At 50.3% G+C, this 24,923-nt stretch overlaps 1 protein-coding gene across 4 annotated transcripts; it reads right to left on the bottom strand.

Moving 5' to 3' along the window:
• Positions 1-237: 237 nt before the first annotated feature.
• Mocs1 (molybdenum cofactor synthesis 1) lies at positions 238-24,511 on the bottom strand. Of its 4 annotated transcripts, none has more exons than XM_057751956.1 (11): positions 24,325-24,511; positions 18,933-19,059; positions 17,179-17,346; positions 11,210-11,374; positions 8,331-8,392; positions 7,891-8,002; positions 7,596-7,708; positions 7,140-7,250; positions 2,791-2,911; positions 2,290-2,337; positions 239-1,680 (listed from the first exon to the last, which is right to left on the bottom strand). In XM_057751956.1, exons 1-11 carry the CDS (start codon positions 24,445-24,447, stop codon positions 920-922), a joined length of 1,911 nt encoding a protein of 636 aa, XP_057607939.1. In that variant the 5' UTR covers positions 24,448-24,511; the 3' UTR covers positions 239-919. The 4 variants fall into 4 exon arrangements, with proteins under 4 accessions (XP_057607942.1, XP_057607939.1, XP_057607940.1 ...); XM_057751957.1 differs by lacking the exon at positions 24,325-24,511 and adding an exon at positions 23,419-23,474; XM_057751958.1 differs by having other exon boundaries at positions 1,565-1,680; positions 2,275-2,337.
• Positions 24,512-24,923: the final 412 nt, after the last annotated feature.

Genomic DNA, 24,923 nt, shown 5'->3' on the forward strand with positions numbered 1-24,923 from the left:
TTTGTCACAGGAACCCGTTCATGTTTTGTTAAGCATTTGCCATCACACAAGGCAGAGGGACGCCAGGCCAAGGAACCTCTGCAGACAGACCACCTTTGAGAACCCAGCATGCCAGGCTGTTGTATGGGTGCATCAACTAGAAGGTTCTAGTTGCAGTTGAGCCTGGGACTCCCAGCTGTACACTGCCTTAGGATGCATTCTGCATCTCACTGTCTCCCACAGTGAGAATGTGCCCCTTGGCCTTTCTGGGGTCCCTCTTCCCACCCCCTTTCAAGGAGTGTCTCGGAATGGGGCTGATGGGCGAAACTTAGCAGCTTGTGCTCTTCTCAGACAAAGGTCCTAAGCCTCAAGTCCAGAGCTGGCACCGTGGCTTTATTTGTGCATTGTAAGTGCGAAGGTCACCTTTGACTCTTCTTTCTCTGATATGTGCCAGAGCAGACAGGTGTGAGCAGAATCAGGTGTGGGTAAGGATTGGCACGGTTCTTAGGGGTGTAGTCTGTAAGTTTGTCTCATTGGAGGAGAGGCTGGAGGCCAGGGAGTGGGGACACTGGGATACATTCTTTAGGAACTTTGTGCTTTTCCTGCCTCTAAGTGGGGTCCTCTGCTTAATGAGCCCTTATATCTCCCCAGGGAAGAGGGGAGAAGAGAGAACCCTAAGTAAGCTGTCGATCTGAAACAATCCATATAATATGACTGTGTGGGGGTCCAGTACCAAACCTTCCATTGCCAGGGCCCTGGAGGTGTCAAGGCCAGAGGTGTCTTATGTCAAGGACATCTCCCAGGTTATGATAAATCTCAATGGTAAAGAGACAGGGTGACCTTAGGTCATAGTGACTAGATTTAGAGGAATGTGACATCTTTTCCTCAGCCCAAACTGCACCCCATTGGGAGACATGGCTGGAGAGTGAGTGGGGTACTCTTAAGCCCGGTGAAAGTCCCCCCGCTGACCTCCAGTCTTGCTGAGGAGCTTGACCTCCGCCACCACGATGTCCCTGCTGACTGCCTTGCACATGTCATACAGGGTAAGGGCAGCCACGGCAGCGGAGGTCAGTGCCTCCATCTCCACCCCGGTGGGGCCCCGGGCCCGGCAGGATGCCTGGATCAGCACAGCATTGCGTGGACCGTCCAGCTCCAGATGCAGCTGCACGTGGCTCAGGGCCACATGGTGGCACAGTGGGATCAACTGACTAGTTAGCTTGGCTGCCTGGACTCCAGCCAGCTGGGCCACTGCCAGGGCATCTCCCTTCTTCAGCTGGTTCTGCTGGACAAGCTTGAAGGCCACAGGTCCAAGAAGGACCAGAGCAGAGGCCACGGCCACCCGCTCTGTATCTGGCTTCCCGCCCACATCTACCATAGTTGCCCGTCCTTCTGAATCCACATGAGTTAGCTGAGTTGAGGTTGGCCCTGGTCCTGAGGGGACAGCAGGATCCTGGGACCCTATGCTGAGGCACTTTGAGTGAGTGTTCGAGTTGGGGTAGCAGCTGTAGCGTCTCTGAGGGGAGCCAGACCCCAGACACTGCTGAGACAGAGGAAGGGCCATGGGGACGCGGAGTCTCTTCCGCAAAGTTGTCATGTGGCCAGAGAGATTCTCTCTGGCACTCAGATTCCAAACACAGAGGGGATCCCGGGAGAAAGTGCTCCAACTAGCTGGTAGGGAATCTTGAAGCACCAAAAACAGCCCTGAAAGGAGACAAGAGAAGAGACTGAGCCTCCAAACAAAGCTTCCTCCACCTCTTCTCCTGACCTCTCACCGTCCCATCATGGGACAGTTAAGTTCTCATTCACAGTAGGGAGAAGAAGGAAGAACAGAAGCAGACAGAGTGCCGGGCGTGGTGGCCCACGCCGTTAATCCCAGGACTCAGGGGCAGAGGCAGGTGGGTCTTTGAGTTGAGGCCAGCCTTGTCTACAGAGCAAGTTCCAGGACAGCCAGGGCTACACAGAAAAACCGTCTTGAATAAAAGAAAGAAAAAGGAGAGAGAGAAAAAAATGAAAGGAAAGTTTTTTTTTTTTTTTTTTTTTTGGTTTTTCGAGACAGGGTTTCTTTGTGGTTTTGGAGCCTGTCCTGGAACTAGCTCTGTAGACCAGGCTGGTCTCGAACTCACAGAGATCCCCCTGCCTCTGCCTCCCGAGTGCTGGGATTAAAGGCGTGCGCCACCATCGCCCGGCCGAAAGGAAAGATTTAAAAACAAAAGAAGAAGACTACCGAGGGACAGACCTGAGGTTGTCACCCCACCCTACAGGACCCCCCAGTGACAAGGGTGAGCAGTTACGTACTGATAGATCACCCACCGATGAGGATCATGGGCCGGTTCTTCATCTGGGCAATATTGAACATGCCTGGTGGAAAAGCAGGGAGGACAGAGAAGGGAACGCTCACTGAAATGCATGCATGGGTGGATGGATGTGGCCCCAATCCCATGCACAGCTGCAGGCATGCACATGCATCACTGCGAGGTCACCCAAGGAGGAGCCCAGATAACAGTCTGGGAACACCCAGAGACCTGGCACACCCTCTCTCTCTCCTAAAGACAACATGAGGGAAACCAGGGATCCAGTGATAGCTCAGCCTGATAAAGCAGATCAGGAGAATTTGGGGGCCCCCTATGTAGCCCATACTATGTTAATTTCTTCAAAGAAGAACTACCACACCCCAAGTTCAAAATTTCAGCAGAAGTGACCAGTGGCCTGAAGGACACTGAGACAGGGCACCCTTGGCCCAGGCTTGCTTTATCCTCCCGCTTGCTCCTCCACTTTCCTCAGTCTAACCCGACCATTCCCACCAGCCCTTACCTGCATGCTGCCGCTTCTTCCTACCTACTGCTGCCCCGATGATTCTCAGAAGCTCCTCCTCAGAGGCTCCTGCCCGCAGGTGGTCCCGCAGGGACACCTCAGAGTTCCCAAAGAGGCAGACCTGTTGTGGATGAGAGAACAATTTGTCAGCCACCAGCCAGACAGTGCTCATGCCTCCGACAGCAGGCTCACACTTGAGGCAGGACTCAGGGCTATGAGGGGCAGAAGGGACTAGACATACAAGAGGCAAAAATGAGACTTTTGTGTGGGGTTTGGCCACATTCCTTTCAGAGTGCATCGCATACACGGAGAATCAAATGCATATGAAGAGAGAACATCTGAATCCAGGGCTGCTGTTATTGACTGAGACATCTGATGGGGAAGCCACTGCCACCATGAGAGCCCCCCCCCCATTCATGGGCAACTGAGCACCCCAGAGGTGGTACACATATCCCGTTCCCATGGGGATACTACCACCTACTGCCTGCTTCAGTCCACGGTCCGTGCTCATGGCTGAGCAGCCGAGGGCTTTGGAGGGTGTAGCTTTGGGGTTTTTGTGTCTGAGCCAGAGACTCAGTTTTTAGCTCAGGCTATGTTGTTCAGGATGGCTGGGAACTGACAGGAACCCTCCTCCATCTGACTGTGCTGGGTGGCAGGTGTGAGCATCACACCTGGCTGGAGACAACATCAGTGGCCACTCAGTCCTAACTCACTGTTCCCTAGCTTCTGTGAGAAGCCTGGTCAGGAGATGAGATGGATAAGGTACCACCCTGTCACATAACTTGTGTCGGCTGTGTGTGTAGACACAGAACATTTAAAAAGCCAGGAGGGGCCAAGCTCTGGAGAAGTCAGGACTGAAGGCCCGGCTTCTTCACTATGTCAGGCATTCCCCTTTCCTACAGCTGCTGTGGGATGGTCTTTCTGTATGCTGTGAATATGTGTTGCTCTCATTGGTTGATAAATAAAGCTGCTTTGGCCTATGGCAAGGCAGGATAGAGCAATCAAACAGAGAGATACAGGAGAAGAAGCGTGGAGCCTGAGAGATGCCAGAGCACCACAAGTATGCCACAGGCCACATGGTAATACACAGATTAATAGAATATAGGTTAATTTAAATGAAAAGAGCTAGCAAATAATAAGCCTGAGCCACCGACCACGCATTTATAAGTAATATTAAGCCTCTGAATGGTTATTTGGGAATTGGCGAGTGGCAGAGAAACCTCCAGTTACAAATGGAGCCCACTGTCTGATGTGAATACACATAAGACCTGAGAAAACTTAAAAAAGATTCTAAATGCACAGAAACTGAGCTGTACTGGGTTCCTAGTCTCACAGTCTCATGCCAGCAGCAGCACAGAGACGCGTCTCCCAACAGTGGAACTGTCCACCAGCTGCTATGAGCTAAGCGGCATGGTGGGTTTCTGCAGTCTCACACCAGCCTCGGTACAGAGCGGCTAATCAGCAACATACTGTGTGGTGGATTTTATTTGTGCTCACACAGACAAAAAAGGCTAAAAGATACAGAGTAGAGTAAAAAGAGGTCCAGACAGAAAAACCTCTAAACAGGCTTCAAAGTGTTTTTTTAAAAATATTTACTTATTTATTATGTATACAATATTCTGTCTGTGTGTATGGCAGAAGAGGGCACCAGACCTCATTACAGATGGTTGTAAGCCACCATGTGGTTGCTGGGAATTGAACTCAGGACCTTTGGAAGAGCAGGCAATGCTCTTAACTGCTGAGCCATCTCTCCAGCCCTTCAATGTGTTTTACAATGTGCGTAGGCTAAAGAAAAAAATAAAATGGGTATTGACAATTATAGAAAGGAATAGTTTTAAAAGAATAAAGTCTTAAAGAGAGAAATAAAACAAAAAGTCATATAGAGATGTGAAGTACACAGGAAGTTTGGGTCCTGTGTAGTAGTGTTGGTTCTGAATGTTATGAATGCTGATAAACAAGTAACAGTTCTCGGAGAGACATGGGACAGAAAGAAAGACTGATAAAATATACCAAATGCCTCAGCTTTAAAACAGAAGTCAAAAACATATCTGTAAAGTGGAACTTAAAAGACACACTGCTTTGAAGAAAACAAGGCAGGAAGGTCCTTCGGGTTCCTGCTTCACAGAACAAACTGCCAGACATTCTGCAGGAAACAGAGAAAAGCTACTGACAACTTTGCCAATATAGGTGGGACAGTCTTTCAAATTTCCTGCTTCACTGAAAAGTATTCCAGATATTCTAGGCCAGAAGGCTGAAGATGGGTGTCCCAACATTACAGAAGAAGTTCGGGTGACTGTCCAGGAAGCCAGATGTCTTTGCCATTTCTAGAGTTTCGGAAGTTGCTTACAATACACTTCCTGTTTATTTGGGTAATATTATTATCCTTTTGGGGTCTTTGATGGAGTTGAAGACTAGATAGTTATAATTATAGTTTTCCTTAGTTATGATAAAAGATAGATATCAAACTTTAGACTCACAAAGATACGGTAACTGATAAAGTATTTTCTTTAATTTTGCCAAATACAAATAGACTGGATATTGTAACTGATTCTCGCTTGATAACTGTTTTGGTGTATGTAATTTTTCTATGTTAAAATGGAAAACCTTCCTTTCTGAATAGATGAAAATGGGAAAATGCTGTGGGATAGTCTTTCTGTATGCAGTGAATATGTGTTGCTCTCATTGGTTGATTAATAAAGTTGCTTTGGCCTATTACAAGGCAAGATAGAGCCAGGTGGGAAATCCAAACAAAGATACAGGAGAAGGGCAGAGTCTGAGAGACACCAGCAGCCACCTATGGGGCAAAATGTCAGAGCACCACCAGTAAGCCACGGGCCATGTGGCAACACACAGATTAATAGAATATTGGTTAATTTAATGTAAGCTAATAATAAGCCCGAGCCATCAACAAAGCATTTATAAGTAATATTAAATCTCTGAGTGATTCTTCAGGAACTGGTGGGTGGGAGAGAAACCTCCAATTACATATAGCACCAGGCCCAGGCTCCTCTCTCTCCTTCACTGAGTCTAGTTAATTGCTTCGCAGACGTCTCTTTGTTGGCTTCCCTGTGCTGACTTCTGCCTGGAGATCAACATCCCAAAGCTGCATCTCCAACCTCAATTCTAAAGTTCTATGCTCAGCAGTCACCTCACACATTCCCTTCTAAGCTCTTTGATTCTTCTGTCCCATATGTTTTTCTTTTGTATATATGTGTCTCTGTGTTTCCCGTATACAGGGAAGTGTGTGTGTGCACATGTGTGTGTGTGTGTGCACATGCATGAAGGCAAAAGGTCAATATCAGGTATCTTCCTCAACCAATCTCCACTGTTGTTTTTGAGACAGGGTCTCTCATTGACCTAGATTTCAGCAACTCAGCTAGACTAGCTAACTAGTGAGCTCCGAAGATCCTCTTTTCTCTACTCCCCAGCCCTGGGACACAAGTCTGGAACTACGCTTGGCTTTTTACATGGGAGTTGGAGATCAAAACTTGGGTCTCCATGATTGCAGAGCAAGTACCTTTCTTCTGAGCCATCTCCCCAGCATGACCCTACACTGTCACCCCACAGTCACTGAGCCATCTCCCCAGCATGACCCCACACTGTCACCCCACACAGTCACCCCACTATCACTGAGACATCTCCCCAGCATGACCCCACACTGTCACCCCACACAGTCACCCCACAAAGTCACCCCACACTGTCACCCCACACTGTTACCCCACAGTCACTGAGCCATCTCCCCAGCACGACCCCACAGCTTTACCCTCACATATTTATATATCTTAATCATTGCTCAATGCCCACTCATGAGTTCAAATCTAAAGAAGATGGGGATCACATCTCCTTGTTCAGAAACTTCACATTGCTCCCTACAGTCAGAGGAACATGTTATGAATCACAGCTCTCGACAGTATGGACTCCTCAGATCTGATTCAGACAGTATGAGTCCGGATTGCAGCCATTCTTCAAGGTTTCTGAGGTCCTCACCGCCAGCACAGACACGGCGGGGACAAATGTCCACTAGGCTTCTGTCCACCACCTCTGGAAGTGCAATTTAGTTCCACAGTCTCAAGCTCAAACCTGAAGAGTGGCAATCAGCCAAGTAATAGGTTCTGGTCTCAGAAGTGGGTTCCCGCTGTGTGAAAAGGCTACCAGAATGACACCGTGGACAGCAATCCTCACAGTACCGAGGGCTGGAGAGGACTCCTGATACAGCAGGCGCTATTCTGAAGAGCCAATGAAGGACTGAAGAACAACGGTGGCTGCCAACAAAACCCCAAGTGCCCCTCCACTGGGCACTGGTCTCCCCCTCTAATCAAAAGCTCAGGCGGGAGGGGCAGGATGCTCACCTTGAGGTTCCCATCGGCTGTGATGCGCAACCGGTTGCAGGTCCCACAGAAATGCTCTGACATGGATGTGATGAAGCTGATCTGGCCCTGGAAGCCAGGGATCTTAAAGGCCTAGGGGAGAAGGTGGTGGAAGGGACAGCGTGGGCTCCCCCTCACTCCTAAGATGCCCCTTGTTGATGTCAAGACTTCACTCTGCTGCTCTCTTACAGTTTGCTGGGTGACCCATAAGCCCCTGCCTATGCCTGACTTGCTCTGGAGAAGAGTTGTTATGGATACAGGTATCTGTGGATGGCAGGCCTACTGAAGGTCACATGGAGGAGATGCCACTCAGTCTTACTGTCTAACTCTAGGCTGCTCTCTGAAGCAACACACCCAGCTGCGCTGTGCACTGTTCCTCTGCTGCACCCAGCAGGATGGAGGCAGGGCATCCCCAGCACCGCCCTCCCGCTCCCTAACCTTGGCGGTGCTGGAGTTCTCCTCTGGCAGCTTCTCCAGCCCTGGCCACTGCTGCTGAATGGTGTCCAGCATCTCCTTGTAGCTAACCATCTTCCTGAAGTTCCATTTGTTGCCTGCATTTGGTTGTGGATGGCAGGGGGAGCTTTTGAACCAGAGATGAAGGGGACCCCGCCCGAGGATCAGATCACATCCACACATGACCCCAGAGCACCCCACACCATCCTGCCACCACCCCAGTTAGCAGTACCTGGGACAGCCCTGAGGCCCCTGGACCCACCAAGCCTTCATCACTCACCATCAAACGGCATGTACTCAATGAAGCGCACATCCAAGGGAAGACCCTCTGTCAAGGCCACAAAGTCCAGAAGCTCGTCTTCATTCAGGCCTCGCATCACCACACAGTTCACCTGGCCAAGGACAACTGGGCAGTGAGAGCTGTCTCCAACGTGCGCTCATGAGGACGACCTTTGGGGTGTGGCACTGCTCAGCTCCAGCCTGTGCCTCTGGCCACCTGTTATTCCACGGCTGGGGTATTCCGTGGTGGCCACTGCTTTTCTCTATTCCCAATGAGGGAGGAGAAGTGGGGGCTAGACGTGACCTGGCAAGCAGCAGTGGAGGTTCATGTCCACCGGGCAGGCTGAGGACTGTCAAGGGCCAGTGTCATGGACCCACGGTCCCCCTGCCTGGTGGGCTCAAGAAGGGAGGAAGCAGTCAGCAGGGGTGGCAGATCCTCACCTTCACAGGCTTGTAACCCAGCTCAATGGCTCTGTGGATACCCTCCATAACTTTGTGGAAGCCTGCAGAGAAGAAGAAGCAAGGATTCAGGGACTCCCCACTTCTCCAGGGAACCACCACAGCCGTGTGGGACAGAGAATCCTGAGAGGCCATCTGGCTTGATGACCAGCAAGAATTCTCTCATGGGCCAGAGGGCTGGACAACAAACAGTTCAGGTTATGCAAACCGAGAGACAGCACCTAGATTCTATGTGGATACATGATACGAACTGTGTTTTTACTAATGTCAAAGTAAAGCAATATGGGTTTTATTTTTATTTACATCTATTTTTGCAGGTTTGTAGGTATGCGTGCATGTTCATGTATTTGCTGGGAATGTATGCACAAGCAGAGGCCAAAACATCCTGGGGTGTCATTCCTCGGAGCTGTCTTTCTTGGTCTGTTGTCTTTTTTAAAATCTAGTTTTATGTACATGTTTGTTTAGCCTGCATGTGTATCTGTATCTCACATATGTCCTGGTGCTGCTGGAGGTCCCTTGAAATTAGAGCTACTTTACTATCTCAACAGTTCCGTGTGGCTTTTCTTAACATGGGATAGAGGAAAGACTATTTTCCCAGGGAGTCAATATTGTTTAATTGGGGTTCACAGGTCATGTCCTCAATGATTAATGATTACAAGTGTTATCTGTAAAACACACTTCTGGCTCCAAGGCTGTACAAAAACAGTTGGACAGTTAGCTGACTCATGATCTAGCTGATGGGGAAACTGAGGCCCTGCTGCAGTGTTCACACTCCACCTTGTATGACGTAGGACCCTCTCTCACTGGTGTGTTCCCTTCAGAGGCAGGCGAATGTCAGAGCACACTGGGGGTGGGAGGGGATGGCTCCCTGGTGTCAGATGTGAGCCTGGGGAAGGGAAGTGGGCTAGGGAAGGAGGGAGGGAGTGAACACAGAAGGGGCCCAGCTTGAAGCACACCTTCCACTTCCACCTCCCAGCCTTCTGCTCTCCGTTCTGTTCACAGCTTCCTAAAGGAAGGACCCTAGATCCAAGTCCCGTGCCACTGGGCCAGCAGAACCATCTCTCCCTCGAGCCCAGAGGTCCTCTCTGCTGAGTCTTCTCCCTCTCCATGGCACTTCAATGGATACCATGAGATCAGCAAGGCTGTTCCATGTGCTTGTAGGTTTTGTCCCAGCAGTCTGCAGGGTCTGGAACCATCTCATGCATAAGCATGAGTCTGAGTTCGATCCCAGAACATGTAAAAAGCGGGACACAGTGGCATGCTTACAATCCCAACCCCGGGGGTGGAGACAGGGAAAGTCCCAGGGCTCACTGGTCAACCAGACTAGTCTAAATTAGTGTATCCCTGATCCCAGCAAGAGAAGCTGTCTCAAAAAATTCATAATGGACGACTCAAGAGGATAACAGTGGGAGCTGTCCTTTTGCCACCCACAGTAATATCCTTACACACATGCCCACACCGTCCATACCCTTACACACATGTCCACACACACCCACAGTAATATCCTTACACACATGCCCACACCGTCCATACCCTTACACACATGTCCACACACACCCACAGTAATATCCTTACACACATGCCCACACCGTCCATACCCTTACACACATGTTCACACACACCCACAGTAATATCCTTACACACATGCCCACACCGTCCATACCCTTACACACATGTTCACACACACCCACAGTAATATCCTTACACACATGCCCACACCGTCCATACCCTTACACACATGTTCACACACACCCACAGTAATATCCTTACACACATGCCCACACAGTCCATACCCTTACACACATGTTCACACACACCCACAGTAATATCCTTACACACATGCCCACACAGTCCATACCCTTACACACATGTTCACACACACCCACAGTAATATCCATACACACATGCCCACACACACCCACAGTACATATTCTTACACACATGTCCACACGCGCCCACAGAAATATCCATACACACATGCCCCCACACACCCACAGTACATACCCTTAAATACATGCCCACATGCACCCACAGTAATATCCTTCACACATGTCCACACACACACACACACACACATACACACACACACACACACAGTAATCCTTCACACATGCCCACACGCACCCACAGTAATATCCTTACACACATGTTCACACACAGTATATACCCTTACACACATGTCCACACGCACCCACAGTACATACCCTTACACACATGTCCACACCCACCCACGGTACATACCCTTACACACATGCCCACACACAAAAATAAAACAGAAATAAATAAGCACATTAAAACTGTATTGCTACACTTTGAATTTCATCAAAGTGGGTGATACAGCCCTCTCCAGAGGGAGGAGCCTCAGCCAGAGTTTTATCAACTTCTGGAAGGCTGTGATCAGGAAGCTACACACCTGGGCCGGGAAGGAGGAGGATAACGGCATGGCGGCTGTTGACACTCTCTGAAGAAAGAGGATGGAGACTTGCCTTTTCCAGCACCCCTCTGACCTTCCAGAACCCTCAGTGATGGACTATCCACACCCCAAAAATAGAAGGGTGGGTTACCCATGGTCAAGAGAAGTCACCAACATGGGTGAGAATATTTGGAGGAGGATGTGAGGAAGGGAGGCTTAAGCTAGATGGGCACAGAGTGACGCCCTGGCCCTGACACCTCAGAGCGGTCCCTTCCACCCCAGCTTGCCCATGTGTCTCCAGGCCAACAACCTGGCTTTGGTATTAACCCCTCACATGCCTTACTGAGAGCACATACATGATCCAGACACCGGGAGGAAGTGACCACCCTGCCGCACACAGAGTGCGGCAGAGCCCTGGGGAGACCCACACTCCAGTCTGTCTGATCACCTTTTCTACGGACGATGAACTCAAACTTGGCAGGAACCAGAGTGTCCAGGCTGATGTTAACAGCGTTGAGCCCTGCCTGCTGGAGCTGGGGCAGCAGCCGGGCTAGGTTGATGCCGTTGGTGGTGACACCGATGGTTCTCAGCCCTTCTAGTCGATGAAGTTGTGCTGGGGAGACAGGAGGAAAGCATTAGGCTGTTTTCCCTGGGAAAGGGGCAGGAGTGCAAAGGGGCTTCCGCTGGGCTTGGTAACAAGTGTGGAAATAAACCCGGGTGAGAGGCTGGACAGATGCTCAGCTACAAAGACCACTTGTTTCTCTTGCAGAAAAGCCAGGTTCAGATCCCAGAACTCACACCACAGCTTACCACCACTGTAACTCTAGTTCCAGGGGGCTGAAGCCTTCTCTGACCTCATCAGGAACCAGCACACATGTGGCACACATACATATATACATAAAGGCAAAAACACTCATACAAATAAAAACCAGAATAAAGATAACCAACATATCTGTGTGATGGTTTGAAAAAAAGTGTCCCAAAGGGAATGGCACTATTAGGACGTGTGACTTTGTTGGAGGAAGTGTGTCACTGTGGAGGCAGGTTTTGAGGTCTCATATGCTCAAGATACCACCCAGTGTCTCAGAACACTTCCAGTTCTGTGTGAGTCAAGATGCAAGAACTCTCAGCTCCTTCTCCAGAACCACGTCTGTCTGCATGCTGCCTTGCTTGCCGCCATGATGATAATGGACTAAACCTCTGAAATTAAATGTTTTCCTTTATGTCATGGTCATGGTGGCTCTTCACTGCCACAGAAATCCTAAGACACATTGGGTGCTCACTCTAGGCTGCGTGCTCTCCGTAGGTTGGGAACTCACATTGTGCTGGGTGCTTGCCTTTGTCTGGGTGCTTGCTCCGTGCTGGGTGCTCACCCTAGGCTGTGTAATTACCCTGGGCTGTGTGATCTCCCTGGGTTGGGGGCTCATCCTGGGCTGTGTGATCACCGTGGACTGTGTGATTGCCCAGGGTTGGGGGCTCACCCTGGGCTGGGTGCTCTGCTAGGAGCATAATACAGACTAGCTTGCTGAAGTCACAGAACAAGGATTGTTCCTCATTTAGTACACAAGGAAAAAGGCTTTAGGAAATTTCTTAAATTCACAAAGCCAGTAAGCACAGCGACAGGGCTGGAGACATGGGAATCAGAACTCGATGGCAGGTGTTGTCCTCAATCACTCTTCACATGGTCCCCCACTGATCCTGCTGTCCCCACCCCCACCCAGCACGGGTACTGCAGAGCTCACCACCATACCTGCTGTTCACATGGGTCCCCATGCCAGCACAGTAAGCCCTTCACTGACTATGCCACCTCCCCAGCCCCCAGGGCAGAAGGAACCTTAAAGAACTATACACAAAAGACCAGAGGAAAGAAAATGGGGGGGCTAAAAACACCCTGCGTGGTCAGTCAGATCCAATAATGCCTAGAAGATGCACTGTGAACTACAGTCTGCAGGCCAATGTCCCTGAATGTCCTGTGTGGTGAAGGATTGGTCCCTAGAGTGGAGCTGTTGAGTAATGGAGCCTGGAAGAGGTGGACCCTAAAGAGAGACCCTTAGGCCATGGCGGGGGGCGGGGGGAATAATGGAGCCTGGAAGAGGTGGACCCTAAAGAGAGACCTTTAGGTCATGGGAGGGGGGGGTAATGGAGCCTGGAAGAGGTGGACCCTAAAGAGAGACCCTTAGGTCATGGGGGGGGTAATGGAGCCTGGAAGAGGTGGACCCCTTAAAGAGAGACCCTTAGGCCATGGAGGGAGGCAGTAATGGAGTCTATAAGAGGTAGAACCTAAAGAGAGACCCTTAGGCCGTTGGGGTGGGAGTGGAGGGATGGTTAAGAAAGACCTAGAAGCTCTGAGCATCCTCTGTTCCTGGCTCCAGAGGGTGACACATGCTCTAGCTTTTCCCAGGTCAGAAGCCAGGGGCCCACCTGACCCTGAGTTTGAATCTCCAAAACTGTCATTCAAAGAGCTCACCCTCTCTGTGAAATCAGTCGCCTGAATGTTCCCTGCAGCAACACAAAGTCAGTTATCCAGTGTCAGCCTATTCAGGGTAGCTACTCTAAACTATCATTCTTCTATAATGAACAAGTTTTCTTTTACAACGTGGGTGTCCTAATTAGGGTTTCTATGGCTGTGATGAACACATGACCAAAGGCAGTTGTGCAGGAAACTGGTTATTTCACTCACAGTTCCATGGAACAGTTCATCATCAAAAACAGAGAGCAGAAACTCATGCAGAGGCATGAGGGGTGAGGGAGGCTGCTTACTGGCTTGTTCCCCATGCCTTGTTCAGCCTTTCTTATAGAACCCAGGACTGTAGAGGGGATGCTAGTCGGTCCTGGTTTGACCAATCTCTGCTTCCTGACATACAGCAAGCTTCTGCCACCACGGGCCCAGTCATCGTCCTTCCCTACCGTCAAACTGTGCACTAAAATAAATCTCTTCCCATAAGTTGTTTTTTGTCAGGTATTGGTAACAGGCATGAAAAAGTAACTAATGTCTATACAAGGGGCAGGGAAGATCTAAATCAACAACAGGACAGGAGAGAGGCGGTCGGGACATACACCTACACAGATGTCAAACAGCCTCACAGCGGCCAACAGCAAAATATATTCCTTTCACTAAAAGAAAGTAACACTTGCTGTTTGAGAGAGAGACAGAGAGAGAGAGAGACAGTGAGAGACAGAGAGACACAGACAGAGAGAGGTTATGAGCTCCCGTGGCCAAATCACAAAGTTCTAACAACTTAAAAAATAATTGAGGAACTTGCAGGAAGGTGGAAAAGAATGTGGCATGGCCTGGATGGAGGGGACTGGCAGAGAATCTGCATGGCTATGGGACAGCAAGGCAGGTGAGGAGCGCTCTGTCGGGCCCTCAGCCACTCCTCAGCACGATAGTCCCGATTATGGGACTTGTCTCTTTCTGAAGGACTTGGTGAGCTCATCTGAGAGACCACTGAAGAAGTCTGGAAAGCTGCCATGCACTGCTGGTAACAGGTGAGGATCACAGACTGACCAGCCTCAGGTCCCCTCCTCCAGCCTCTCTCTCCTCCAGAGCCCCAGGCCTGGTGGATGGAACGCTATTTCTCCCTACGGGAGTCAAGACCTTCAGAGGCCTGAAGACAGGCGATAACAGCCATGAATGAGCCCCTTGTCAGGTTCTGGGAGGACCTGCCACTCTGCTTTGGTTGAGCCTGCACAGCCAGAGGACTATGGGAAGTCTGCACAAGCCACACCCCCACAGAACACAAACATAGGGAACCTCACTTGAGGCTAAACGAAGGGACCTATTTCTCTCCCTCCCTCCCCCTTCGCTGTCCTCCCTTCTCATCCAAACAAAAAGATTTTAAAAAAGGAAAGAAAGATAGAAAGAAAAGGGAGAGAGAGAAAGCTGAGGTCAAACCCTAAACTTCATGAAAACCAGCCGCATGTGGCCATTATTACCTGTAACCCCAACAAGTCTAAACCCAGCACCGTGGGGGACAGAGACAGAGACAGGATGGTGGGCTTGCTGGCTGCCAGCCTAGCTCCAGCACAGTTCGGGACTCTGTCTCAGGGAATAAGGTGGAGGGTGATACAGCAGGACAAAGATGTTTTCCTGTGGCCTCCACCCATATGTGTATAGACCATGCGGATCCACACCTCCACCCCACCCCCGACAAATCTACTCTAGAGTCCTAATTTAAAATCTCGTCAAAAATCAGCAAACACGAGACAGACGTAGCAAACAAATATGAGACCGCCCTAGCAGGCTTTCCACTGATACGATAAAGACCTTTTCTAAAGCAACCAGAGGAGGAAAGGATTTACTTGGCTTCTACGGCCTGATCACAGCCCATCACTGAGGGAAGCCAAGGCAGGAACTCAAGCAGGGCAGGAACCTGGAGGCCATGGAGGGGTGCTGCTTACTGCCTTGCTCCCTGGGGCACACTCTACCTGCTTTCTTATAGAACGCAGGATCACCAGCCCAGGTGGCCCACCTAGAATGGGCTGGGCCCTCCACCATCAATCACTAATCAAAAAAAAAAAAAAAGTCCCATAGACTTGCCTACTTGCCTATAGACCAATCTGACGACCCTGCACAATGATAAATATAATAGATAAAATATTAACATTTTGAAATAAAATTTGGAGGAGATTAAGAGGCTTCATTTCTCCAGCCTTCTATGACACTGAAAGGAGTCGAAGGGCAGCAGGCACAGTCAAAGTCAGCGACAGCGAAGTGATCTTCAGAGCGCAGCAGATTGATTTTCAAAAATAAACACTTTTCTTTACAGAGCATTACATAGCAATAAACTATCTCCAATTTCCCACACTCTAATGTAAACCGGATGAGCTTTATTACAAAGGCTGCATCTTTAATATTTGGAGAGAAAGCCAGAAAATGATTATGGTAAAGACAATCTCAGCATAAAGGGAACAGCAGAATTAGTCACGTGGGTGGAAACAGAAGGAGAAATCAGCAATCAGGAGAAAATGGCTGCCCTCCCAAGAAAAAAGAACGAGGAAATCTGAAATCAAACAACCATTTAAGCTGGGTCATTTACCTGCACTTGAGAGGTGAGACAGAAGGATCACAAGTTCAAGGTCATCTTTGGTTACATAGGGAGCATGAGGCCAGCCTGGGTTAATGAGACCTTGTCTAAAACATCACACACACACACACACACACACACACACACAAACACACAATTAATAAACATATATATGCACATATCTATATGTATGTTTGTGTGTATCTTAAAGTGACATTAGACTTCTCAGAAACAATGCTTGCCTTAAAGAGATGATTGTATGACATTCTTAACATATATGCATATATAAATTGAAAATTTGGAAGTCAGGAGACGGGGTAACACCCAGATAATGGACACCATAAAGAAAAAAAAAGGCGATGTAAAGAACACAGTATTATACAAATAATGGGAAGACATTTACCCAAGCTTCTGAGAACCATACTGAATGCCAGCAGGACACAAAGGAAGATCCTGTTCATGGTATATACACTTTTTTAAAATTCAAGGAAACCATATGAACACCAAGAACTTTCAGAGAAAAAAGATCAATTACTTTATAGAAGCAAGAACCAAATGAAGTGACACCACTCCTCAATGACAATGAAACCATAAAGAGATAGTTGCATGACCTTCTTAACACACTGCAGAAAAGACCCTCGATGCCAAATGCTACCACCTGGCGAGTTTGGAGGGCCAGCTCAGTGGCTGAGAGCACCCATTACCCTTCCGGAGGACTGGAGTTCGGTAACCACTCACTATCAGGTAGCTCACAGGTCCTCTAACTCCAGCTCCAGGAGATCTAACGTCCTCCTTATGGCCTCTTTGGGCACTGCATTCTTGTGCATGTAAGCGCGGGTGCGCGCGCACAAACACACACACAGAATAAAAACCAAACTTAAAAACACAACAAAACCCAGGTGGCAGCACCTAATTAGTTTGCAGCCTGTAGCTGGCCAGGGTCTGAGAGAAAGAGTGGCTAGAAGAAGCACAAGGGTGCACTGAAGGCTGAGAGGTCAAGGTCCTGCTGAGTTGAGAAAATCTGAGCAGGGACCCAACAGAGGACAAATTACAAGCTTCTGGCAAAGGGAAGAGAAATGCAAAGAAGCCAGCTGTGTAGTCAGAGAGGGAGAAGGGGCAGAGTAGTGGCTAGCAGGAGCCTAGTCACGGGGGCCTCCTGATGAGGACTCTGAACAGTGACTTGGGTCCAGTAGCCGAGACCTTGAGCAAGATGAACCTCTTCACAGTCATCATTCCTCATCCAAACAGAATAAACAGCAGCTGTCTTAGAGGGTGTTGCAGGACTCGATGTCAACAGGAGTGACAACGGCCAAATCAGCATTAGTTAGCACTGGGGTCCAACTGAATGAGACAGGAGACGAAAACAGCAAATGACATTTATCCAACTCACCCACAATGTCCACCACATCTGGACGGATGAGCGGCTCTCCACCTGTGAGACGGATCTTATCCACGCCTTCCTTCACAAAGAGCCGAGCAAGGGTCAGGATCTCCTCTGTGGTCAGTAGGTCAGCCTTGGGGGTCAGGGACACACCCTCCTCAGGCATGCAATACCGGCCTGAGAAAAGGAAGGGGTGAAGAGGCGGGGGACAGGTGTGGCAGGCAGGTGGAGAAGATGCCCCTGCTCCTTAACAGGCTAACTGCAGACCTGAACCCCACCTGAACGCTACAAACTCGCTTGGCATTTCTCACATCCCAGTCATCTGGCCTTACTATCCCTCCATCTGGGAGCTGAGCATGGGTTGATAAAAAGCAGAGCGTGGCTCAGAGCAGGGGAATGCCCGAGAGGCTGGCTCCTTCACTCTGAAGGCAGCTGGACAGACTAGCCTAGGAAGACCTCCAGAGACCAGGGCCGTGGGCCTGGTCGGTTAGCATAGTCCACTCTCATTCTGTCTAGCAGTCGTAAAGTCACCTCTTCTGCGCATGCCTGAGATGAAGGGAATAGTGTGGGCTTGGTAAGAGTCACTGCCCTCTGTCACCACAGTGTGCCCAGATCCAGCCTAGCTGCAGACTTGCACCAGGCTGGAAAACCTAGGGTTTCCTTGTCAAGATGAAGGAGCAGAGTGGGGTAAGCAGGTGAGCTGTGGAGGTAGGGGACCATTTCCTACCATCACTTTCTGCAGGCTGCCTTTATCAAGAGTCAGGCTAGACTCAGACAAGTTTATCCCTGTCGATAAACCAAGTGGCTATCAGCATGGCCCAATACAAAAACACAAACTCAAAACATTGTGCCTTTTATTTTGTTGTTGCAACTGTGGGTATGTGTACAAGTGTATGTGCAAGTACATGGCCAAAGGTCAACCTGGGGTGTTCTCCTTACTCACGCTCCATCATATTTTATGAGAGAGGGTCTTATTTTTATCGGGCGCTTGCTTACTGAGCTACACTGGCTGGCCAGTCAAGGAGTCCACTAACCCTGTACTTCCACACCCTACCTTTTAAAAAAAAATCATGGATTCTGAAAATTGAACTCAGGTTTCAAGACCTTCAAGACTAAAGAGACAATGAGAACAGGATAGCACATGTGTAGGATATCTTGTTTGGTTAACCATTTACCAAATACATATGCATTTACTTACTCAATACTTCTTATTGAGAAATAGAGTAGGGGCAGGAGGAGAGGCAAGAGAAAAAGGAGGAAACAGGTAAGTGGGGCTTAGAGGGAGAACAGGGCTGAAAGGGAAGAAAGGAGGAAGGCCACACCGCAAGTCTCCAGCAGCGGACACCCCCCCCCCCCCAAGAGCAGCCCCAGGACTACAAAGTTGGCTGTAGCTGGTCCAACACAGGACTGGGGCATTTCATGGCTATGGCTATATTCATCACTCATCTGAAATGTCGCACACCCCTCCCCTCCACACACCCCCCATGTCCTGGGCTTCGGGTTCTGAAGGGAAACAGGAGGAAAGAGCTCTGGAGAGAAAAAAAGCTCAGACCCGATCACAAGTGTTTCCAAATCTCATCTCTCGGACAACCTAGCTTCTTCCACAATCTGAAAGCAAACTTAAACCCTGTGTTGAAGCAAACTTCAACCAGCTGCCAATGAGGGGAGGCGAGTGGGAAGGGGAGGGCTGAGGAAGACTTTCGGATATAAAACTGTCACTTCGGCAGAGGGGAAGTGGCCCAGAGCTGGCCCAGGTGACTCACATCGGAGGTTGCACTTCTCCGTGAGAGAGATCCGCAGGTAACTGTGCTGCCGGCCAAAGCTGTCGGTGAGGAAGGCAGAGAAGGGAGCTGCGTGCTTCTGGAGGAACTGGAGCCTCATGGACAGCCCCTGCAAGGACAGGGACAGATGATGCTGTGGCCCTTGCTTATTGGTTCTGTGGCTCTGGACCACCGCTCTGGTTCAGCTGTGGAGAGCCAAGGGAGCCCAGAGAAGTCTCTCCCTCGGCTTGCACAGCACCCCGAGCCCTCCAGTTATCCACAGTAACCTGGACTGTTCCTCTCCCTGACCGAATGAAGAACCCGCCGCTGAGACTGTACAGACAGCTTCCCTACAGGAGTTAGCCCAGGTCAGGCGCATTCAAGTTGGAGGGCACAGGGCTGGGAGTCTAGAGTTTTTCTACACAGCCCCCACACTTTGCATTCCTTACCCAGTGTCAAAAGGAAGGATTAGTCAGTCATTGTGTGAGGCTGCAGAAGATGAGAAACCTAGGAGACAGGTTTGGGGCAGAATGGCGCCATCTTGTTCATCAACAGCTCTGGGGAATACAGTTCTGTGTGGCTGAGGAGTTCTTCTGTCCAACTTAACACAGGGTTGTGCAAAGGCCAGGGAGGAGCCAAATAAATGCAGGAATTAGGAGTGAGAGGACCAAGGAGCATGACTCAGCAGAAACCCGAGAGCAAGGCTGGCCAAAGAGGAATTAAGGGGCTGGCCATTAGCCCAACCTGCCAACAGATGCCCTTCCCTCCCAGCTGGCCAAGCAAAATTATCACTGTGGCACAGCAAGCCCCATCCTGGGACTGGGACACTTTTCTCTTCCCACACCTCACGGCCCCATCCCAAGAGCCCATCTCACTTCCTTCAGTCTCCTGGAGGCACGGGATGGGGGACAACTGGAGCCTCTCCCATCCAAGGAGTTAACGCTGACTACAGAGTATCTAACTACTGTGGGTAACAAATAGGCCCACCTCTAATCCTAGGAGAAAAATGACAGCTGCAAACCCAGCTGCACAGAAACACTTCCAGAGGGGCTTTGCCCGGCACAAGGCTCTCAGCCCATCCGACTGACCACAGAGCTTCCAGGACAGCTGGGTCCTGCTCCCAGGGGTGACTTCCTCTGGTGTCTGCACTCAGCACTATGTAGCCAGGGTTGAGGAGCGGCAATCCTGGCTCTGAGCAGACTTTGGAGCAGGTAAACCTGATTACAAACCAGGTTCTAGCTGTGGACCAAGCACTTGGATACTCTTAGGTTCCAGACATGACCCTGCCTTTGGATTTTGCAACACAATGTTATCATCTACAAAGAACCACACAGCTATGCTGAAAACAAAACAAAACATGTTTTAGGTTTTGACTTTGTTTTGGGCCACAACTCCAAGCTTATCTTGGGGCCCAGGTGACTTGTGGGGTGTGTAATGAGCATGCACGAAGGACTGCGGATGTTCTAGAGAGATGCTGTGCCCCTCACTGTCTACCTTGACTGTTGAAACAAGGTACCTAGGAGTTGGAATTTCCCCCAAAAGAATCATGCTGGGAGGAAGGAAAGATGCCAGCCTGAGGGGCCTCGTCTTCCCACAGAGATCCCACACCACAGGGTTGTGAGAGCCTGAAGGGCCTCGTCTTCCTGGACCTGGTCTTCCCACAGAGATCTCACACCACACAGTTGAGGATCTCGGTTTCCTACAGAGATCTCACACTGCTGTGAGAGCCTTCCAGGTCCACTTCTCAGGAAGGGCCTGGGGCTGAGACAATGATGAATCAGGGACGGACACCTTACCTGGGACTGCTCAGTTATGCACACTCTTGCCTTCTGTTTAAACCTAAACCTCACGTCAGGACCCCAAAGATGGGCTTATGGGGGGAGGTGTCCACTGAATCTCTTTGTCCCTCTTCCCAATATGGCCACATTGAATACAACTACTCGTTTCCTGCTTTTCACTGCTAGTTTGACTCATTTGGCGCCTTGAGGATAGTGCCCACGCTTGGCTTCTCCCGCCGGGCGCGAGCTCTGACATGCCTGCGGGACAGTCAGACATGCCCGCTTAGCCCCCTCCTCTGCAGGGAAGACAACCCCACCTAATTCACCTGACGGCTCCTTACAAACGCTGTCACTAAGCGTTGCCATCTGCCATCGGTGATGCTAACACTGTCAACCTGACAGATGTAGAACTGCCAAGGAGACAAGCCCCCCAGGCACGTGAGAGGTTATCTAGATCACATTAATTAAGGTGGGAAATGCCTGCTTTACAAGCCTGGGGACCTGAGTTCAATCCCCAGAACCCAGGTTTAAGAAGCTAGGGAGAGATCCCTGGTGTTTACTGACGAGCCAACCTAGCCAACTTGGCAAGCCCTGAACCCAATAAAAGACCTTGCCTCAAAAACAAAGTGGATGGCACCTGAGGAATGGCACCTGAGAGTGCCTTCTGGCTTCCAAATACATGGGCACATGCACATGAACAAACCCCCGCCCCCAAACTATTAGATAAGAGCTGCCCCAAGCTTGATTATAGTAGGGTACTTTGCATCTCTGGTTCCTGACTAGAATAGACATGGACCTCAGGATCTGGGCAAGTTAGAATGAAGAGGAAAGACACTCCTGGCACTCTCGTCCCGGCACGGCACCGTCCTCCTACCTGCTCCTTCTCCTCCCAGCACCATCCTCCCTGTGCTGTCCTCCCTGTTCCTCCCAGCTCCATCCTCCCTGTTCCTCCCTGCTCGTCCCGACACCATCCTCCCTGTTCCTCCCTGATCCTCCTGGCACCATCCTCCCTGTTCCTCCCTGATCCTCCTGGCATCGTCCTTCCTGTTCCTCTCTGTTCCTCTTGGCCCTGTCCTCCCTGTTCCTCCTGGCCCTGTCCTCCCTGTCCCTCCTGGCACCATCCTCCCTGTCCTCCCAGCACTGTCCTCCTGGCTCCTCACTGCCCCGCATCTCCTACACTTACTTCCTGTCTACGACATCCACTGCCAGTTTCTGGTCTCTAGAACTCTAACCATCTAGGTGCCTTTGCCTTACCCAGAGTCAACCACACCCTTGTCCTTGAACCCCACCACAGACAGAGTTGTAGAGAAAGGAAGGGTATACCTGAATTGAGCTAAATTCATTAGGAAAGATGTCTGGTCCACCTCCGTCATCGACTTCCCTTGGCATCTGTGAAAGCTGTCCTCTTGTATTTACTGACCAAAGGCTCCTTTCCACTCTCCCCATGGCCAGCTCCCATGTAAGATTCACCTCTCTTTCATACACACAGCATGATGCACAGGAAGCCCAGTGGGCACCCCATGGCTCTACCTCAGACCCCCACAGCCCAGTGAGCACCCCATGGCTCTCTCTACCTCAGACCCCCAGAGCCCAGTGAGCACCCATGGCTCTACCTCAGACCCCCACAGCCCAGTGAGCACCCCCATGGCTGTCTACCTCAGACCGTCAGAGCCCTGTGAGGATAGGCAGAGTGTCCCTATAGGAAAGGAAGGCAGAATGGGAGTCCTAAATGTTCACACCTCTGCATCTCCCCACTGGCAGTTCTGTAAAGGGGCTGAATACATAATTTCATCCCACCTCTAAGATTCTCTTACAGATTCCCATGCCCTGTGCTCCTGGACAAGGAGAGCTGGTCCAAGCCTCTGGATTTACAGAAAGAAAGCAAGGGAAAGTGAGAGCCCAGATTAGAAGTCAGATCAAATCAGAGGCCAACAAAAGATCATAGGACTCCTTAGGCCTTATTCCACCTGAGTCATTAAATGTGCTTCAAGCAGCCAACGACATTTGCTGATTTGGCTGGCTGCATGCACTGTGGGAAACTCTGTGGAAATACCTAGAAAGGCTGAGGGAGCCCCAGCTGAGATAGCCAGGATTGCTGGTCCAGGTGGGAGGGGCCTAACATCTGCCACAGGTTGGAAGGATCAGTCCTCGCCACACACGTGATGCAACAGGACATGCATTCTCTAGGCTCTGGGTGTAGAGAGGAACACATATGAACGTTTAAGCTCCAGGACACCGTATGCTGAAGACATTAACATGCCCGTCTACAAAACACGGCCCCGATTCTCCAAGAGGAGAGAATCGCATGGCTAATAAGCTGTGGGACTCACTCGAATCCCGGGATTCGGCTCTGGTGCCTGTGCCCCCTGCTATATCACTCATGCCCTCACTATATGAAAGACCTGGTACAGCTTCTGAGAACGAAAGGCTATCAGTCATGTCACACGGCCCCTCACAAAAAGTACAAAATAAATTAAGAGGAAGAAGAAAACTCTATTTGCTAGTATCATGTTAAAGCTCTTACAGTCGATGGTGGGGCATGCCTTTAATCCCAGCACTCGGAAGGCAGAGGCAGGAGGATTTCTGTGAGTTCGAGGCCAACCTGGTCTAAAAGAGTTAGTTCCAGGACAGGCTCCAAAGCTATAGAGAAACCCTGTCGTGAAAAACAAAACAAAACAAAACTAAACAAATCAAAACAAAAGCATTCTTACAGTGGCCTGGGCTTTCCCAGCGTTTCACTCAATCAAGTCCAAAGTTCAAGGGTTTGAAATCTCTGTAACTATAAACCTGCTCTATCTGAGGCTCCAGGAGAGGCAGGTCTGAGCTAGTGAGCACTCTGGCAGAAGTCGGCTTCCGTCTGGGTCTTGAGCAAGGCAGGAGAGTCAAACATTGGGAAACTCAAGAGTCCCAGGACATCAAAGAGAATTCTGGGAGTCAGAAGAGAAGCAGATGCATCTACAAGGAAAGGAACGAGCACCCTGCAAACGCTTCCCTAGCCAGGCAGGCAAACACACCGACACTGGAAACAGTGACGCAGTGACGACCCTGCCCCACACCAGGAAGACAGGCAGGGATCCCCCCCCCACCCCCGCGTGGTCTTGCCCTGTTCCTGACTAAAACGAGGCCGAGCCCTCCCAAGAGAAACAAGGTAGACTACGGAGCCCTGCCACTACAAAGTGACAACCGACTGTGGGTGGCACCTGGATGACACTATTTTTAGTCCTTGTCACACTAAGAAGCAGGTGTCCTGGTGACACTTGGCTATGTTCTGGCGCCCTCCACTCACGAGGCGAGGGAAAATGTTTAAAAGGCCAGGTAGCAGGGAAGGCTAATGAGTTTCATCTCACTGAAATCCAAGTCTCACTCCTGGGGGCCCCCATTTCCTGCAGCTGGGAGACCTGTTAGAAGGTGCCAGGGCCGGGGTAGGGGAGTTCAAGGGAAACTCGGAGGAGTCCCTCCCACTGGGTAGGAGTGAACTCAAGCAATCCATCAGTGAGTTCTGGGGTCGTCCCCAGAAGCGGCCTCCAGGACGGAACTGGGTACTTTCTCCACGTTCAGGGTGGCACGCTAGGATCGCCCTCCAGTTAGGTGAATGCAGGCAGGTGGGGTGGGCTCACCTCCCTGGCGGATTTCGCGGGCTCCCCGGGACGGGGCTGCGTCACCGGAGACCCTGAGCTGCAGCCCCGGGCGCTGGACTTGAGGAGCCGCCGCAGCATCCGGAAGGCAGACCGCGCCGCCATGAAGCCAGCAAAAGGAAGTGCCTGGCCTGGAGTGGGCCTCCAGAGCACTGTAGCCCAGGACCTGGCTCGGGTCACTTCGGAGGGGAGGAGAGGGAGGAGCGGAGGGCGGTGCTCAAGCAACCAATCAGCGAGAGCGCCGCTCCGCATGGCCCTCTGGAAGTTGTAGTTCACTCGCTCCGCCCCCTTCCAGGAAGGCGGCAAGTTCTTGTGCAGAAGTGTCAAGTCTGGGAGAGCTAGGGATCTTTTCCTTCAGCTTTGTCTGGTCTTGGACTTAAGCAGTCTTTAGATGCAACATATAAAGGAAGGGGTGGCATAAAAATATTTAGGCAAGTTATAATTTTTAAATATTATTATTAAAATATTTAAATAGTCTTTATTGCTGTTATGGAGGGGTGATAAGACCCCATCTAGAATCTCACTCTTTGTAAATCACGGTGGCATAAAATTCACAGATCTCTGCCTCTGCTTCTCGAGTA

The sequence above is a fragment of the Chionomys nivalis genome, chromosome 19 (assembly GCF_950005125.1).
Source record: "Chionomys nivalis chromosome 19, mChiNiv1.1, whole genome shotgun sequence".
Lineage (NCBI taxonomy): Eukaryota > Metazoa > Chordata > Mammalia > Rodentia > Cricetidae > Chionomys > Chionomys nivalis.

What these genes read in the sequence shown, in the direction of transcription:
- Mocs1 (XM_057751956.1), bottom strand. Translation starts at nt 24,447, where the DNA reads ATGGCGGCGCGGTCTGCCTTCCGGATGCTGCGGCGGCTCCTCAAGTCC. An exon ending in TGGGTTACAAGCCTGTGAAG is followed by an intron (nt 8,003 to 8,330) that starts GTGAGGATCTGC and finishes GTCCTTGGCCAG; the next exon opens with GTGAACTGTGTGGTGATGCG. An exon ending in TGAGTACATGCCGTTTGATG is followed by an intron (nt 7,709 to 7,890) that starts GTGAGTGATGAA and finishes AACCAAATGCAG; the next exon opens with GCAACAAATGGAACTTCAGG.